This window comes from Gobius niger, assembly GCF_951799975.1.
Source record: "Gobius niger genome assembly, chromosome: 13".
NCBI lineage: Eukaryota > Metazoa > Chordata > Actinopteri > Gobiiformes > Gobiidae > Gobius > Gobius niger.
Window position 1 is genome coordinate 25,428,656 of NC_136864.1, and position 16,999 is coordinate 25,445,654.

Consider the following 16,999-nt stretch of genomic DNA (forward strand, 5'->3'; position numbering starts at 1 on the left):
AGGGCTGAGCGGATTTTACTTGTTTGTAGTTATACACAACACCAGCAGAGGGTGCTAGTGTCTATCTGGAAATGCAGTGAAAATGAATTGCGTTCATTTTCACTGCATTTTCAGATAGACCGAAAAAAAGGAGGCTGGAGAATAGAATCGGAGAAATGCAAAAAAGAAATCACTCCAGGGATGTTCTTTAAACTCTAAATGGTGAGTGTTGCAAAAATGTTAGCATGTTAATGTCACGCGCCAAACTGCCCAGCACCAGAGATGATTTATGGACTTTAAAAAGCACATTTTCAGACCACTTAAAACTTACAAGCTAACACAACTAATGCAACAGTTTGTGAGCTCCTTGCTGACAAAGGCGCTCTGGGAAATGAGCCTGTCGTGTGTGATCGTGTTTCTCTTTTGCAATGTCCATCTATGGATATTGATCATCTTTTTTTTGTCATTCCTTTTTTTCCACCCCACGCCCCACAGCATGTTTTTGATGAGGGTGATGTATCTCCTTTAAGTAGCGAGCACTTACACCAGATACTCTTGAGTGAATATTTTGCCTTCTCTACCCATCTCTGGATACGTCAGCAACCGTTTTTATTGAACATGGTCATATTCGCCGCCCCCAAAGATTTGCCCATGTAAAAAAAGAAAGAGAGAGAAATCAAACGTCTGACAGAGAAATGGGACATTGTGCAAAAACTTGTAGATTTAGAGACGGAGGTATCTCAGGAGGGAGAGGAAAAACGTCTTTCTGTCAGAATTAATCTTCGCGAACATCAGTCACCCACATGTACCTCCTCCCCAGACGCATTTGCGCTCCCCCCGTTCTCTCTCATGTTCTTGAGGATTCTGACCTCAGCTCCAGACAGCCCTCCTCACTCATGCGGATGCAGGCGGCATGTTATATATAATACAACAATGTCTGCGGCCTTCTTCTGTAAAATAAATCAGACACAAAAAGAAATCTCGTCAAGGCTCCGGGCAGAAAATGCAGTTATCTTCCCCCATTCCTTCACAGTGAAAGTTCCATTGAAAGCGAAACACATCAATCCATTTGTTTAGTCCAAGAATCCAAAAGTCCGGTCCAGTTCTGACCAGTTTCTGTCATTGAGTCCATGGGCAACTCTCTTCACCCATCTTGCCTATATCCAACAGTATATAAATGTAGCATGTGGCACAAAAAGGCATGTGTTCTCAATTGATTTAGCGCTTTTCCACCTCAACTGAGCTCTCAAAGCTTTTCTGTCAAGGGACCACTCACCCATTCGCGCTCACTCGTGGATGGAAATCTGAAACGTGTACAGGCCTGGCATGGGGGAAACAAACATCTCATTCAATTGAAGCACACTAGAAGCATGTCGAAATTGAGTCCTCACAAATGGTACAGTTAGAAAATTCAATACACGGTCTATAGGGCAGTTGTGAAAAAGAAAAGTAATTCACAGCCAAGTTTGGAATGCGCCGTGCTTCAATAGCCAGATTTGCTGGGTCGTCGGCCACAGAGCAGCCTTTCTCCATCGAAAGGAACGGTCTGTTTTTCCTTGCACAGAGTTCGACCTTGACAAGTTCGTGTTCCCACAGACACTGACTGTATCTATACACCAGTGTACGCCAACGCTGAAGACACTGAAGAGGAGTCGTTTCGCCCCTGGCCCTTGTTCGCTCGCTTGGTAAAAAAAATTGGACTTTCATGCGGGTCACTGTGTTCCTGTTTTTCTTTCCCCACATGACGACGCCGCTGAACTCAACACCACTGACACATCTACAGCAGACAGAAGCCCTTGTTATACCAGAGCTGATAAAATATAAACTCTTGATGTGTCGCATTTTAGCAGGTGGGTCGCTGAAGTTCAGCCAGCGCTGCCTTCCCTGGGCCGGCGAGGGAGTTGGAGCTCCAAGAGGTTGCGTTCACATTCTAGAATGATCTCAGATGGAGGGGCAGGGGACAATATAACTCTATGGGAGCGATACAGTTTTTGAAAGAGATCTCCAAACAGAAATGGACAAACATACCTAATCATCACTTGGAAGTGATTAGATTCAGAAAAAACAGCTGTTTTATTTTTATGGCTGAACATTCTTTCTACTGGACACACACATGAAATAGTAGCCAAAAGCCAAGACAAAAACCTGCACCTTGATGGCTATCATAGCTACCACCATGGTGTACTTAGCCGGTCACCATCTCAATTTAAAACTATAGGCTCTTAAGAATCTTCTGACGTCACATGAACGCAACCTATTGGGTTCCAGCCGACCAGGGAATGTTCCAGTTGTCCCGAAGGCCATTCCTCCGTCCACAGTCGTCAAAGTTCCTATACAGATGCCATCTATGACTCTACACCAGTGGAACAGGTATTGAAGAAAAGGAACAACAAAGGTGCGCTCTGGCAGTAGCTGAGATCGAAGCAGCGACCTTTGGATCAGTGGGTGAACACTCTACCAACGGGGCTCTCTACACCACCGTCGAGTGTAGAGAATGATCGACAAACCCGTGAAATTCTGAAACTTTTGGACATTAGAGATGACCCATTTCAATAAATGTTTTCTTACATCAAGACACAATTTCTGAAGAGGCGGTGTGTTTGAGGTAAAAGACTCGTTCACACACCTTGAAGTTCCTAGTTTGATTCCGAATGTGGTCTGGTGTCTGGTGGTCCAAACTAGTCCAAGGAACACCCTTTTAAACTCATTTCACTGTATCTGGGGTAGATGTTCCTCTTTTTCTCCAGTATGTTGTCAACAAATGGTGCGAAATCAGACGGCTAGCTTCAACATTTTGACTTCAGAGTTCTCATGAAGAATAAATCTCCCATTCTCTTGAACTGAAGCCACTGGCATTAGTCTATAGAGGACACGAGTGACGCCACGTTCACACCGCAGTGGTCTGTTTGATGCTGTGGAAGCTGATCCTGGTCGGAGACGTGGGTATGGACATGGCGCGGGCGACTCGAACCCGGAGAGCGTGGTTGTCCTGCCATCTGTGCCACCGCTTTCTGACCGCAGACCGAACCTAAAACAAAGAAAAAAGACATGGCGTAAGACTTTCAAATATTGTCATCCGGACGCCGCTTCCTTGAGTTGAGGATATTTCGCTTCCATCTTCAGGAGCTCCTTAAGTGTTTGCTTTTACATGGACAAAACTATTTTTCTTTCTACTTCTGGGAACAGGTCGTGTGCAATACCTTTAAGAAAAAATACAGTCCTTTGACCGAGTAAACATTAATGCAATTGTTCCTGTTACTCAACCAACAGTATCTTCAATAAAAGTTCTCATTCACGATAGGGTTTTCTTTTACTTGTTTTACTTTTACTTATACAACTGCAAGTATCCAAGTATGATTGGTTGTCTTCGACTTTTGACTTACCGAGGGATTCCACAGAAAACCTTCGCCCAATATTTCCCAAAGCTTTTCCATCTTGCATGTACTTGTGTGTTGATACCCTTTCTCTGGCCTATAGTATATGCTGCTAATATGTAAACGTGCTTTGGCTTGTATTGCTATTCCCTGGCCTTTTTACGCCCATGTAGCTCAAGGGACCATGAACAAAGTCTCACCTTGCCAAAACAAGCCTGGGGAAAATAATAATCACTTTCCCTTAGGCTTATAAGCTAATGCCAACGATTAGAAAGCACCATTCTTTACATTGACCATTGAAAACTGTCCCGATCCTTCTTTATCCACACACAAACGTGACCCCTCTCGCCATTTAATTACTGACTGTTCCAATTATTTACGCTCTCAAGGAAGCCCACAAAAGGACCCTTGATTTTCGACAAAACCATATAATTTTTGCTAATGATAGTAATTTGCAACAACTGGCCTTTTTATTCAACGGGAGAAAGGGGGGGAAGAACAGTTGCTGCTGCAGTGACGGCGGAAACAGCAGGTCATTTGCACGAAAAGTGCTGGTTAGGGAGCTGCTGGGGCAAAGCAATTTATCCTTTAAGGTCACTATATATAGTGCGAAACCTTTTATTAGTTCTGCAAAGTAACACCTGTGAGAACAAAGATGGAGATGATTTTTCAGTCATAAAATGGGAAATTCAATATTACTGAAAAATTCCCTGTAATTCCTCACTTTCGAAATACTGGTCAGCGTTGAGTCGAATTGGGCATGCACCAACACGAGAGAGAGAGCGGAGGTTGGGACGCGAAAACATTAGTGCAGAAGAGCCAGAACTGCTGAAATATTTGCGTCACAGTCGAAAAGCATCGGAAAGTACAATTGAAAAAACTAATTGAAGCAGCGGGAAAAGAGAAATGTTGAGCCTGAGCTTGAGGAAGAAAAAGCAATAGCAGGTCTGTTTGATTATTAGCAGCTAATGTTAAGTCACTATGGCTGCCAGATTCACCTGATCACCAATTCAAATAACTATTGATCAAATTATATTAAATACATTACTATTATCTGCAATAAAGTTTGCTGATGATTTTGGGTCACACTGTACCATCTATGCAGTACAGTCATAACCTAACCTGGCTAACACCATGCTGCTGTGTGCGCTCGAATCATTTGGAACTGCACAACAGCCTGGGGAGGGACGGCAAGACGATGACGCGCTATTCGATATACGGAAGCTTGTAGTTTATTTACAGATATAAAAAAAAAAGTTTATTTACGAATCCAACATGACAGCAGCAGACACGATGGTATTTTTCGATCACGCTTTAGACCTTGTTCTAAATAGTTTAGCTCAAAAGTTTACAGTGGGTACGTCATACGTCATCTCATACGATGATACGATTGGCTATGGCTACGTGCAGACGCATGATAGACTTTTTTTTTTTTCCGTAACGCCCAATAAACGAGCATGGACGATCGTAAACCACACCTCTCCTACGAGAAAATGAATTGGTGGTCCCCAGACTAAATATCACTTCACTTGTGATTTTAGTCTGGTGTTAGCCAGGCTAGTCATAACCATAGTTCTTTTTAAAAAAAATACACTAAGCACAACACCCTCGGAGCAGCTTGAGCCACACTGTGTTTTGGAGCTGGAGAATGCGGTCGACCTCGGGCCGAACTACTCTCACCTCATTTTTGGGCAAAGAAAGAAAGAATACGTGCTGCATGAGAACGAGGCAAAATGGATCAACTTTAAATGATCAAGGTATACGCCTTCCTTTCCCATCTGCAGTGAAACCTTCCTCTTCATGAGCAGATTATGGTGCATTTCTCCTGGCTTCGCATATCATCCTCACTGTATTTAACCAAGTTTGTAGAAGTTCGATGTAACTTCGACGTAAATACAGTTGGAACTAGGGCGGCTCGATCCACGAGGGGCTTCAACACGTCTGAAAACGACCTAAAGGGGCTTAAAATGCTTGGAAATACTTCATGTTTATGTCTCAACTTGCGACATCTCCCCATCGTTTCTCAACAATCATCTAGCACCAATGGGCGAGGAAAGTGCTTCTTTTTGGTCCTCATGGCCAGGAGCTGACATTGTTGTAATACCGCCACCCCGGTGGCCAGGGAGCGACTCCAAAGACACTTGGTAAACAGAATTTCTATGTAGTCTTTCCCCTAGCAATGTTTAAAAGCCTGGCTCCAAAGAGTTTCTATGACCCATGAGACGATGCTGAAGTATTATATTTTTAACCACGTTGGTGTTTGTACAGCAGAAATAAAAAATTGAAGCCTAAATCTATGATTGACAGAGCTCTGTGGAGACTTGTAGCCGGTCGTCCCTGCGCTTCCCACCTTTTGGCCCTTTAAAGGAACAGGCGTTGGAGGAGGATTGAGCAGCCATGTTAATTTCACAGGCCACAGGAGATCATTACTTCGAATATCTCTTGTATATTACATTTATTTAGCAATTGTCAAAGCTTTGTGGATGTTGTGCTGAAAACCTACACTTCTGCTTCCTCCTTTGTAGGGCATGATCAAGGAATGACTTCCCATGTGGTCATGACGTGGAGATCTAATTTTACAGTAACTTCCACCTAGGAAAAAAAAAAGTCAAATTGCAGTTCGCTGTTTAGCCTTGAGGGGCAGCACGCACCGTTTTGAAAATACACTAGTTTACGCTACAATGACCCAAAGAAGATGAACTGGGAACAGCAGACAATACATCTTCAGTACAGTTCATCAGCAGAGAAAAGTTGGTTTGCTTTTTTTAGTTGCGCTTTAAGTCAGCTCTTAAACATGTTCATTTCACTTTAGCTTTTAACTCCTACGGATGTTCTGACTCATCCAGCGTATGCAGAAACACAGGAGGTCCTTGAGCAGATGTATTTATTTCTTTGTAGGAGATTTACATAGGCAGGGCTGGAGAGCAACTGGCTTGAGATTCCTGCCCCGAATTGTCATAAACATAGGACTCAAGTCACAGCAGGTCGAGAGCTTCTCATAACAGCGGCGCTTTGTTTGGCCTCAGAGCACTTTCCTGTATAATTCATGTGCCGTCACTTGACCTTTATGACTTTGCCATTGCCCAAGGACAAGACTTACAAACTACTCTTAGAAAGTCCACCTCAAGCACCTATTGTTCTCAACTTTTTACTTTGAGCTCCGGTACTTTTTCACTTATTTTCACCTATTTTTCACTGGTTGAAGTTACATGAACTTAATAGCTCTGTAAAAGTAGTGACTTTCCCTAATGTGTTATGAAAATATGTAAAATAAATGTGTAAAATAAATGTCTTCCCAGCAAGACATTTTTTTTTTATCCAGTCCCCAGTAGATTTCGGCAAAAAACCTAATCATACAAGTTGGATGAAATCAGTCCATTACCAGCATCTCAATCATTTTCCTTTTTACTGGTGCGGGACTGTTTTTCCTCAATTTGTCGCCGACGAGATAAAACATGCGTCAGTGAACTTACTTGGAAAGAAGTTATGAAAAATCGCAGTGACTCACCTCTCCATTTAGAAAGCAGTAAAAGACGGAGACGAAAAACCCCTGCGGAGAGAGAGCCATATTAGGATTAGCACAAAAGCGGTTATTGTCAGGGACCTACTTAAACAGAAGGGGCTCCGAATGGTTCAAGAGATTGGCTTTCTTCTCTTTTGGGAGCCAGTTTCGGTAATGGCGGCAATTGAACTGAACTCCCTTTTGTTCTCAGGCTCAGAATGATGTTGACAGGAGGGGGGGGATAAGAACATGGGCTAATGAACTGGAGCCCATGCAACTTGGTGAACATGGACATTTAGAAAAAAAAAAGAAAACTGTGTACTGTATAATGGGATATTTGACACTGATCCAGACACACCGAGGGAAAATGTGCCTGCTCTATTCCTATGGGGATTAGCTCAGACTCGCTCAGGTAAATACTTGTATATAGGAGGACGCTACTGTGTTCATGAAGGGAGATGAGTTGTCTTAAAGCCAGTGGCAAACATTCATTTGTTCCATTATACATTATAAACACGATGTGATCTGAACAAATCTAAAAAATCTAAAAAATAAATAAATAACAATGGTCTTATCGATACCTTTGATTACATTTTTGTTACTTAATTTTCCTCTGTGTTCAGAAGGGTTAAAGGAACAGGCCACCGTTTTTCCATACTGAGATATGTTCGAGTTGTGCGAGTTGATGCGTACCTGTCTGGTCTTTGTGCGTGCCCTCAGTCACGCAAAACAACCGAAGATGTTGTTTGCATTTGGCCTCTCCCAATGTATTCCTATTGGAAGCGACCACACTCTTCCACGGGCACAAAGACCAGACAGGTACGTATCAACTCGTCTAAGCTCAGGTAAGAACATATCCCAGTATGGAAAAACGGTGGCCTGTTCCGTTAAGACAAAAAAACCTACCAATATGAACACTGACATTTCACTTTTTAGTTCTTGCTACCATGCAGTCAGTGGCCATGTTGGCCAAAAATCTGATTGTCATCCGATTTCTGGAGTTATTATTGAGAGGCACATGGAGCATAAATTATTATCCCTTTGAAGCGGTCTTGCTGTAATATTAAGTGTGATTTTCCAGCTGCTTTGGTCCAAACTGTTCCAAGCTTCAAACAGCACAAATAGGGACTTAATATGAATCAAAGGCTGTTTCATAAATATAGATCGCTGGCTGAAATCAACAATTCTTAACCCCTCTATCCACCCACCCAAGTACTTGGGCATTACTTGGGCTTAGTAGCACAGCTGCATTGGGGCATGTCTTAACTTTTGCAAATAGTATATACAGTAGCTGCAGTTCATATGGTTTGAATGTAATGTTTTTTAAATTAGAACCATTTAATACAAATGCTATACTTAATTACACTTCTTTACCTTTACTTAAAGGGACTACAGAGAGTTTAAAAATATTAAAACTAAGTATTTTCCTCCCCCTACATGTTCCAGCCATGTCCTAATGTGTAGAATGAGCCCAGACCTGTTCACCACAACTGCCTCTAAAATCCTGCACTGTCACTCAAAAAGTTTTTACTTCAGGTCCAAAGTGCCGTCATACCGAAGGAGCAGATACACGTCTGACCTGAGGTGGCGCACTTCAACTTCAACTTAAAGTGACACTAAAGACCAAACTCCGCCCACATTTGCAGTCTGAAATTGCTGCTGATATGGGTCAGCTTGAAGGACCATGGGGGGAGCGAGAGGGGCACTGTCAATGGCCGTGGAGATGGAGTTTCACTTTTACACAAACCTCTACCAGAAGAGAATCCAAATTCCATTTACTTAACAGCCATGAGGGGGGAGGTACACACACGGTTTTAGACGGTTTTGGACTATATAGGTGCAACATATACCTGTTTACACTAAAATGACAAAAGATTAAGTGGGGACAGCAGCTAATACTCTAAAACAGGGGTGGGCAATTCATTTTCATAAGGGGCCACATGAGAAGCCTGAATTGAGTCGGAGCCGCACCAACAATAAAGCAAACTTATATCGGGATATAAGTATAATATGGGGAGTGTATCGCCGGGGTGCATGAACAAAAGCTCCAAAATAAAAAAAATGTTTTGATTGAGAAAATACATTGAGGAGCAAGTCACACAATGTGTTGTTTATATCCTGATTGTCAGTGCCCTCTGCTGGACACCTGTGGAATTCTTTCCTTTTATTCTTATTTAATCTGCCCCCTAGTGGCTGGAGTGAGCATTCTGGTAATAAAAAAAAAAAAAATCATAACTCCGTACAGGAATGGGCTAGAGACTTTAGAGAGAATTAGAGAGAACTTTCTTGAGAATTTATGCTCTACAAGTTGTGCGCCGGACTGAATCCTCTCAGGGCCGTATTTTGCCCAGGTCTGCTCTAAAATCATCAGATAAATAGTTTATCAGAAAAAAAAAGTTGGTTTGGTCTTCAGTTGCACTTTAATTACTGTTGAAATCAAATACTGGCCATCTCTGCTCAATGGGCAACGTTTGCCAGATTTCCATGGTAACAGGCTTTAGAAAATTCTTCAAATTTACTATTAGAGGGAGTCCAGGTGAATCCCCAATCCCCAATTAATGCCAGAGCTTGTGGAGCATTGTGTGCAGATCTATCACCTCCACATATTTCTCTGAAAAGACGTGGCGGTGTGGGCGCGGGTTGAGACGTCACGAGTGCGTTTATAGCAGCATACCCGCTCCTCACCTGAAAAGACTGAAGGAAGGAGTTGAAGTAGATGAATACGATCTGCGAGATGTCATCCTCCCCCGGATTGACGAAGAACAGCATGTAGGTGATGCCCAGAAGAGGCAGCAGCACCAGCGTGGCCTTCACGGCTTTCCTGAGAAAAAAAAAAAACAGCACAGCCAGGATAAGAGCAAGCCACAGACGACCCAGACATGCACGCACTTGAAATACGTATAGCTACAACTTGACAGGACTGGGGGGGGAAGATGAAGACAATCGAAATCAGATATTTATAGAAACGCCGGTGAGTCAAGCAGAGACTTTTCCCAAGCAATTCATGCTCTTGGCGGTAGAATGTAAGATTAGTTTAGTAAACATGTCGACATGAGATGAACAAATCAAATCAATTACTGGATTTACTGATAACTTTGTTTTACTTTGATGAAGGTTTGGAATATACTTTGGTTCTTAAATGATTGTTTTATGTTGTAATATATACTTTTTCAAGGACTGTGCACCACACAGTACACAAGCTTTTTCATTCTTGACACTTAAAGTCTGGTTCACGGCAGATTAGGCAGATTTTAGCCCCGATTGTCGCCTTCTGACAATCTTAAGGACTCTCCGATTATTGCAACGGTTCTAAAAAGAATCTTATCAGATATTCCTGCCCTGTGTGGTGCGTCAAGACTGCTCTCGTCTGGCCGGAAGGACGTTGGGACCGCTCCCATCTCAAATGGATATTCAACATGCTGGATTGTTTTGGGCCGTGTGTGTTGAGCCCCGAGGACAAACAAGCCTGTGATGTGGAGCCAATCGGAAGACGAGGTGACAAGGAGGCGGGGAATCAAAACAGCCGTCATGGCGCACCAGAAAGTCAGATGGAGACTTTTTTATGTTTCAGTTAGAAACAAACTACAGGCTATCGCCGCTGCCTCTTCTCTTGTTTACTCTGAAGTCACGTTTGATCTCCTGAAGTTTTGCGAGATTTTCCGTCTGACATGTGAATGTTTGTGAGTTGAATCGGTTCTTGTGTGATTTGTTGATTTTGCCGTGTGGCCGCACCAAACACTGTACGACCAAAACTGTTAGTGCCGTGATCTGCTGACGATTTTAAGATCTTCCCAGGCTTAAGGCTCTTTCACTCCAACATGATCATCTCCAGTGTTTGGTGAGAACAGCTGTAGACGCCGGTCTGCGGGGTTTGGTGAAACTAGTTTTGGGCGATTGCGTTTGTCAAGTCGGCGTCTCTCGTCGGTGGACTATAGGAGCGCTGTGATTGGCCTAGCGCATAGATATAATATAATAAAGATGAGCGGGTCTCATTTAGCCCCATTCACTGAAAAAGGTTCCCAAGCCCTGTATGAACGTTAATGGCCGCTCTATCTCCTCCTGCGCAGCATAGTTCATCTACCCCAGGGTGGTCACATGGGTCATACCGATTTTAAGAAAAAGAAAACTCTTTGGAGCCAGGCTTTAAGCTGTTCTTAGGAAGTTTGAAGTCCCATTAGAATCAATGACCCCAATTGTCTCTTGGAGTCGCCCCTGGGGCCACCAGGGGGTGGTATTACAACAGTGGCAGCTCCCCACCATAAGGACCATACAGAAGCGCGCTCCTCGCCCATTGGCCTAGCTTTACCGGCTGGCCAGCGGATCAGTGTGATATTGGAAGGAGAGATTTTCTACTGTGTTTCTGAGTTGTGGGACTAATTTTGTTACAAGTGTCATGCTTGAGGCGCACTGTTTCATCAACTACCAACTTCTTTGTGACAGAAAAATAAAAATCAAAGGCGTTAGGACTCTGAGAACGCAATTCCCGCACCAGAGACTGACACCACACGCCATTTGAACAGGGGCTGATGCATTTTATTGACAACTGAAAACAAGGCACGAAATAAACATTTCACAGAGAGCCATAAGATCATACGCACGAGCACTGTGCAGTGTAGACGAGGCCCTTAGCAGGTGAGGCGACAGGGAGTTTGACTGGTGTGAATCCACCTTAGACACACTCCATGAACTTCAGTAGAGTGAACCAAGTAGGATTGACGAAATTGTCCCCGCAGAGTAATCTGTCCTGTGCATATTATCCACCCTTCAAACAGTGCCCCTGGCCAACTTGTCAGAAGCAGTCTGCAGGATTAGACTCTGTGTTGAAGTGGAAATTGGAAGAGTCAGAGGAAACCAACCCAGACAAGGAAGAACAAACTCTCCATGTAACAGGACTTACATATGTGCTTTTTAAGTTTTGATTTCTGTGAATGATGCGAACAAATGTCCCTTTTGTGTGACAATACCTTGCTTTACCATTGTCTGAAATGTTCTTTCATGAGAACTCATCTCTTTTTGCACTAGAGATGTCACGATGAACTGGTTTTACGATTACTGCGATTATATAAGGACATGGTAGGTTAAGAACTGTGGAAGCCATTGCTGTATTGTGTCAAAATAGAGCAAAATAATCACATGCCACTGCTGAGCTCTAATAGAACGGAAAAGGGAAACATCTGGAATACCATTAGCGGCTCTACAATCTTTCATTGACTCCTTTTGAACAGATTAGCACATTGACGAGGAAGATTTGAACGCGTATTTTGTTTCTTCTCCCAGTTTTCATGGGGTGAACTCAAAGACAAACTACATTTTTATAGAAACCCAATAGACCAGTTTCAAATATTGTTCAAAAATCTGTCTAAATCTGTGCTTGTGAGCTTTGACGGGAGAATAGCGTCTTTCACAGTAGCCAAAAATAGATCGGCGCAAAGCATCATGGGGTGTAATGTCAGTCAAACAAGCGCTCATTTTGCATGGGTGTCTATGGCCTAAGTCGCTCCGATATTCATTTTTTGTTTTCTGCTACAAAACATATTCAAACGGCAAGGAATCGCGATGCAGCAGGCGGCGGCATGCGCCTTGGTTTCGCTAACGGTCCGCCATTAAACTGGAAGAAGAAGGAACTAAGCAGCAAGCTCGGACTTTAGATTACCAGCTATGCTCTCAGACGTGGAGTTAACTAGGAAGCAACCACGATGTAAACGAAAGGCTCCAGCTGAATGATGAGATAAGATAATCCTTTTATTGATCTCACAATGGAGAAATTCACTTGTTGCAATTGGCATTCAATAAGATCACTCAGGTTGTGAAAAAACAGACAGGAAACTTGCAAACCGTTAAATAGAAGAAAAACAAGAGGTATCTCATGTAAAATAAATAGAAGCAAAAATCATAAGGGGTGGAATTATAACAATAAGGAAATAAGACTGAGTAAATAGGAAAAAAAATAAAACAGACTATAAAAAGTAGGTGCAAAGTTTCGTCGTAGTGCAGGTGGTCAATAAGTGAGGCTGGTGCAGGGAATAGGTGGCGCTGAGATTACTGCACGTAGTTTTAAAATGGGGTTATTGCAGATTTTACTTTACAGTCTTACTATATAGTCTGACAGCAGTGGGGATGAAGGCCTTGTGGTAGTGCTCCTTCTTGCACTGAGGGTACCTCAGTCTGCCACTGAGAGAGCTGCTCAGCTCTTCTACAGTCCCATGCAGTGGGTGGGAGGTGTTGTCCATGATGGAGGTGAGCTTGGCTAATACCCTCCTGTCCCGCAACTCCTCCACAGAGTCCAGGGGGCAGCCCAGGACGAAGCTGGCCCTTCTGACCGGCTTGTTCAGTCTGTTCTTGTCCCGCTCTGTGCTGCTCGGGGTCCAGCACACGGCAGCGTAGTGGAGAGCAGAGGCCACCACAGAGTCATAACAAGTCCTGAGCAGACTCACTCCGAAGGACCTCAGTCTCCTCAGAAGATGGAGGCAAACGTCTCGAGCAAACAGCATGCCCACCCAAACAAAGGGCGAAAAGGCTTTTAACAGATCTAAGCCACGGAGAAGGCTCATCATTACAAGATCCTGCGGCTCCGCGACGTGACAACGATATTGTGTATGAAAGGACTTCATCTGAATGTACGTCAGCACACACACACGCACCAGTTTGTCTGTCTAGTTTTGTCAACTGTAGAGTTGGCTATCCATCCGCCCTCACACGTGTGGTATATCAAGATGCAGATTAGGCCGCATGAATATCGCACAGGTGCCTGAGGCTGTCTACAATAAAAGTCCACCGTGACATGTTCAGTTTTACTTTGTTGGGGGGGGTTCAGAAGACAATATCTGGTGTGACGACCAGTTGCCTCACGCTGTGCAGCACATCTCCTTCACAGAGTTAATGCGGTTGTTGGTTGTGGGCTGTGGAATGTTGGTCCGTTGGTGGTATATGCTGATCCAGAGCACCTGAAACATGCTCAATGGGGGACATGTCATCCAAAGTGCCATCAGTAAAATGCACCTGTGTTTGTTGTCCATATCAACAACCTGATCAATGAGATGTGCTGTACACTTGATGTCTTTGAGTTCACCCCATGAAAAATGACAGCCAAAACAAAAGTGTTAGGTTGAAGTTTTTGTTGAGAGCACCATTGAGAATTGTCGCATCCCTATTTCACAGTATCTTCTTCACATTTTAATAACCGCGTCATCCACTGCAGTTCCTCCCTGCTGCATTTTCTCGACACAAACTTTACTTTTACTTATTTTTTGCTTACTCACTTGTTTTAGTACTAAAAGATCCAGATCAAAGTCTTCCATTTCGATTTCATTGGATCTCTTAACGCTCGTTAAATCGATGGTGACATTGCAAGAAAAATGATGTTTACAACTCACGGCAGAATGTGGCCTTGAACTGTGATGCAAGATTAACATCGGACAAGTCTGCGAGGAGCCGGGTCATCGTCCTTGCAGCTGCTCGATCAAGCGTTCCGGGCGCCAGGAACAGTCATTACACCCCCTTTAATGACAATTTACTGCAGCGCATCTGAGCGGGGAAGGAAGAGCTAGGACAATCAGAGGTGGAGGCTACCTTGATTTTATTATTTTTCCTCCACTGGAATTTCCTGTTTGGTCAGAATAGAAATTGGCACATTTGGCAGCCGTCCGTGGCGCAGACACCTCAGATGCTCTTTGACGCGAGTGAAATATACGACTTCAGCCGATTTCCTCCGCGAAATTGTGTTTGCACGAAGCGTGAAAGTCACCGCTACTCAAACAAAGAGGAGCAAATAGGAGGGAGGGGAAGAGTTATCAGGCAGAAAGTAATGAACCGGCACTTTCTTTCTTTCCTTTTTTTTTTTTTGGGGCACAATTGGAAAGTTTTCCATCCATGCCTTGCGACAGTGTTCAGAGCTACTTTGGTGTTTACATGCAGACCATAGTCAAAAGAGTGTGTGATTAAATGATGAAGATGAAGTGTTGGTTTTTGAGGGAAGAAAAAGTTTCCCTCGGCGTCTGGACGAGTGGAAGTAGAGTTGAGAGGCAGATTTGAGAGCGAGAGGTAAAAGCAAGGTTGCATATACCGTCTGGGTGAATTTGCATATGGGTTTTGGGTGTGAAAAGTAACACTGTTGAAGTTTTCGCACCAAGGACCTACTCAGTTATGTATGTGGAGGCTCCAAGTAGGGCTTAGCCTGGCCTTAGCCATTCGTAAACTCTGGTCAATTATTATGTCTCTACATGTTAAGTCTTGGTCTGATCCCAGAGGCTGCGTTACATCGGTTGAATTTCAACCTAACATTCAGCGAGCGGGGGAGGCGGGGCTTGTGACGTCAGGCATTTGCTGGTTGTAGTTTGGCAATGGTGGCGAATACAAAAGAAATGGAAGCTTTTCAATCCGTTCTGGCTCGGCTCCCAAATATCCAGAAATTAAAATTGAAGCCTTAGAATGTGCAAGGAATGCCCCAATACAAGAGTTATGATAGAGTTATGATAGAGTTATGATAGAGTTATGATAGAGTTGTGATAGAGTTGTGATAGAGTTGTGATAGAGTCGTGATAGAGTTGTGATATAGTTATGATAGAGTTATGATAGAGTTATGATAGAGTTATGATAGAGTTATGATAGAGTTGTGATAGAGTTGTGATAGAGTTGTGATAGAGTTGTGATAGAGCTGTGATAGAGCTGTGATAGACTTATGATAGAGCTGTGATAGAGCTGTGATAGAGCTGTGATAGAGCTGTGATAGAGTTATGATAGAGTTGTGATAGAGTTGTGATAGAGTTGTGATAGAGTTGTGATAGAGCTGTGATAGAGCTATGATAGAGTTATGATAGAGTTTTGATAGAGCTATGATAGAGCTATGATAGAGTTATGATAGAGTTATGATAGAGTTATGATAGAGTTCTGATAGAGTTTTGATAGAGCTATGATAGAGTTATGATAGAGTTATGATAGAGTCATGATAGAGTTGTGATAGAGTTATGATAGAGTCATGATAGAGTTGTGATAGAGTTATGATAGAGTCATGATAGAGTTATGATAGAGCTATAATAGAGTCATGATAGCTGCTTCACTCACTCGGGGGCACTACATACGTCACGACCAAACGCTGGCGAAAATCTGATCCAATCGTTTCAAAGGAGTTCACCCCTCCCACCTGATAACGGAGCTCAATTGTGACGATCCAGACTCTTGTACGAAGGTCTGGTAAAACCAGGCTAAGTAGGGCTGGGTACCATTACATTTTCAATACCAATGCCGGTATTTTAACGATACTTGGTTTTCCATACCGATACCAATTTTCCCCTATTTTTTCCACTCCGCCCCCCCCCCCCCTCCCCCCCCCTCCCCCCCCCAAATCTTTTCCAATTTTATCCCACTTTGTCCCCAATTTTTGTCCACTTTTCCCTCTATTGTTTTCTTTTCACTTTGTAGACACTGGACTGAGCTGATGGAAAAGAGGGTGTTTCGCTTCAGTTATTCAGACGATATTTGGAAGTGTCTACTACTCCTGTTCAAAAGGGCGTAAGAAAAAGATGACTGTAAATATGGCTTTCAGGGAAGAGCCTCAGTGGGGGGTGTCCATCAGCGGCTCCCAACCGTTTTTGTCTCAAGTGAACCCACAATGCAGTGTCACTACAGTTGCAATATTTTCTTCAGACGCTGCAGGTGAATAGGGATTTTTATCTTTTTTAGAGATATGAATTTGAAACTTCAGGTTGACATTACTGATATAAATATGAGAAAAAATGTATTGCAAGTTTCCAGTCATTTTATGTTTTCATATAAAAAGAAGCCATTTTGTGCATAAAAATGGCCAAAATGGATAGATTCAGAATTAATGGTTTTATTTTATTGACATATTAGTAACAAAGATTTTTTCAGAGGGGTTTTTGGATCTCTTTTTGAATAAGCTAATCTTAAGTGAAATAATCATTTTTACATACTGAGATATGTTCTTGCCTGGCTTAGACGAGTTGATGCATACCGGTCTGGTCATTGTGCGTGCCCTCAGTCACGCAAAACCAAAGATGTTGTTAGCAATTGGCCTCTCCCTACTTATTCCTATGGCTCCAAACGTTAATGTTGGAAGCTACCACGATCTTCAGCGGGCACGCACAAAGACCAGACAGGTATGCAACTCGCTCTGGTAAGAACATAT

General features: G+C 43.1%; 1 protein-coding gene across 1 annotated transcript in view; it reads right to left on the reverse strand.

Moving 5' to 3' along the window:
• Positions 1–2,866: 2,866 nt before the first annotated feature.
• LOC306972524 (corticotropin-releasing factor receptor 2) overlaps positions 2,867–16,999 on the reverse strand; it is a gene marked incomplete at its 3' end in the record, with an annotated part of 155,604 nt that continues 141,471 nt past the window's right edge. The window contains exons 10-12 of the mRNA XM_079569186.1: positions 9,541–9,676; positions 6,862–6,903; positions 2,867–3,007 (exon numbers count right to left, since the gene is read on the reverse strand). Coding sequence (XP_079425312.1) covers positions 2,867–3,007; positions 6,862–6,903; positions 9,541–9,676 — 319 coding nt within the window. The remainder of the gene's footprint in view (positions 3,008–6,861; positions 6,904–9,540; positions 9,677–16,999) is intronic.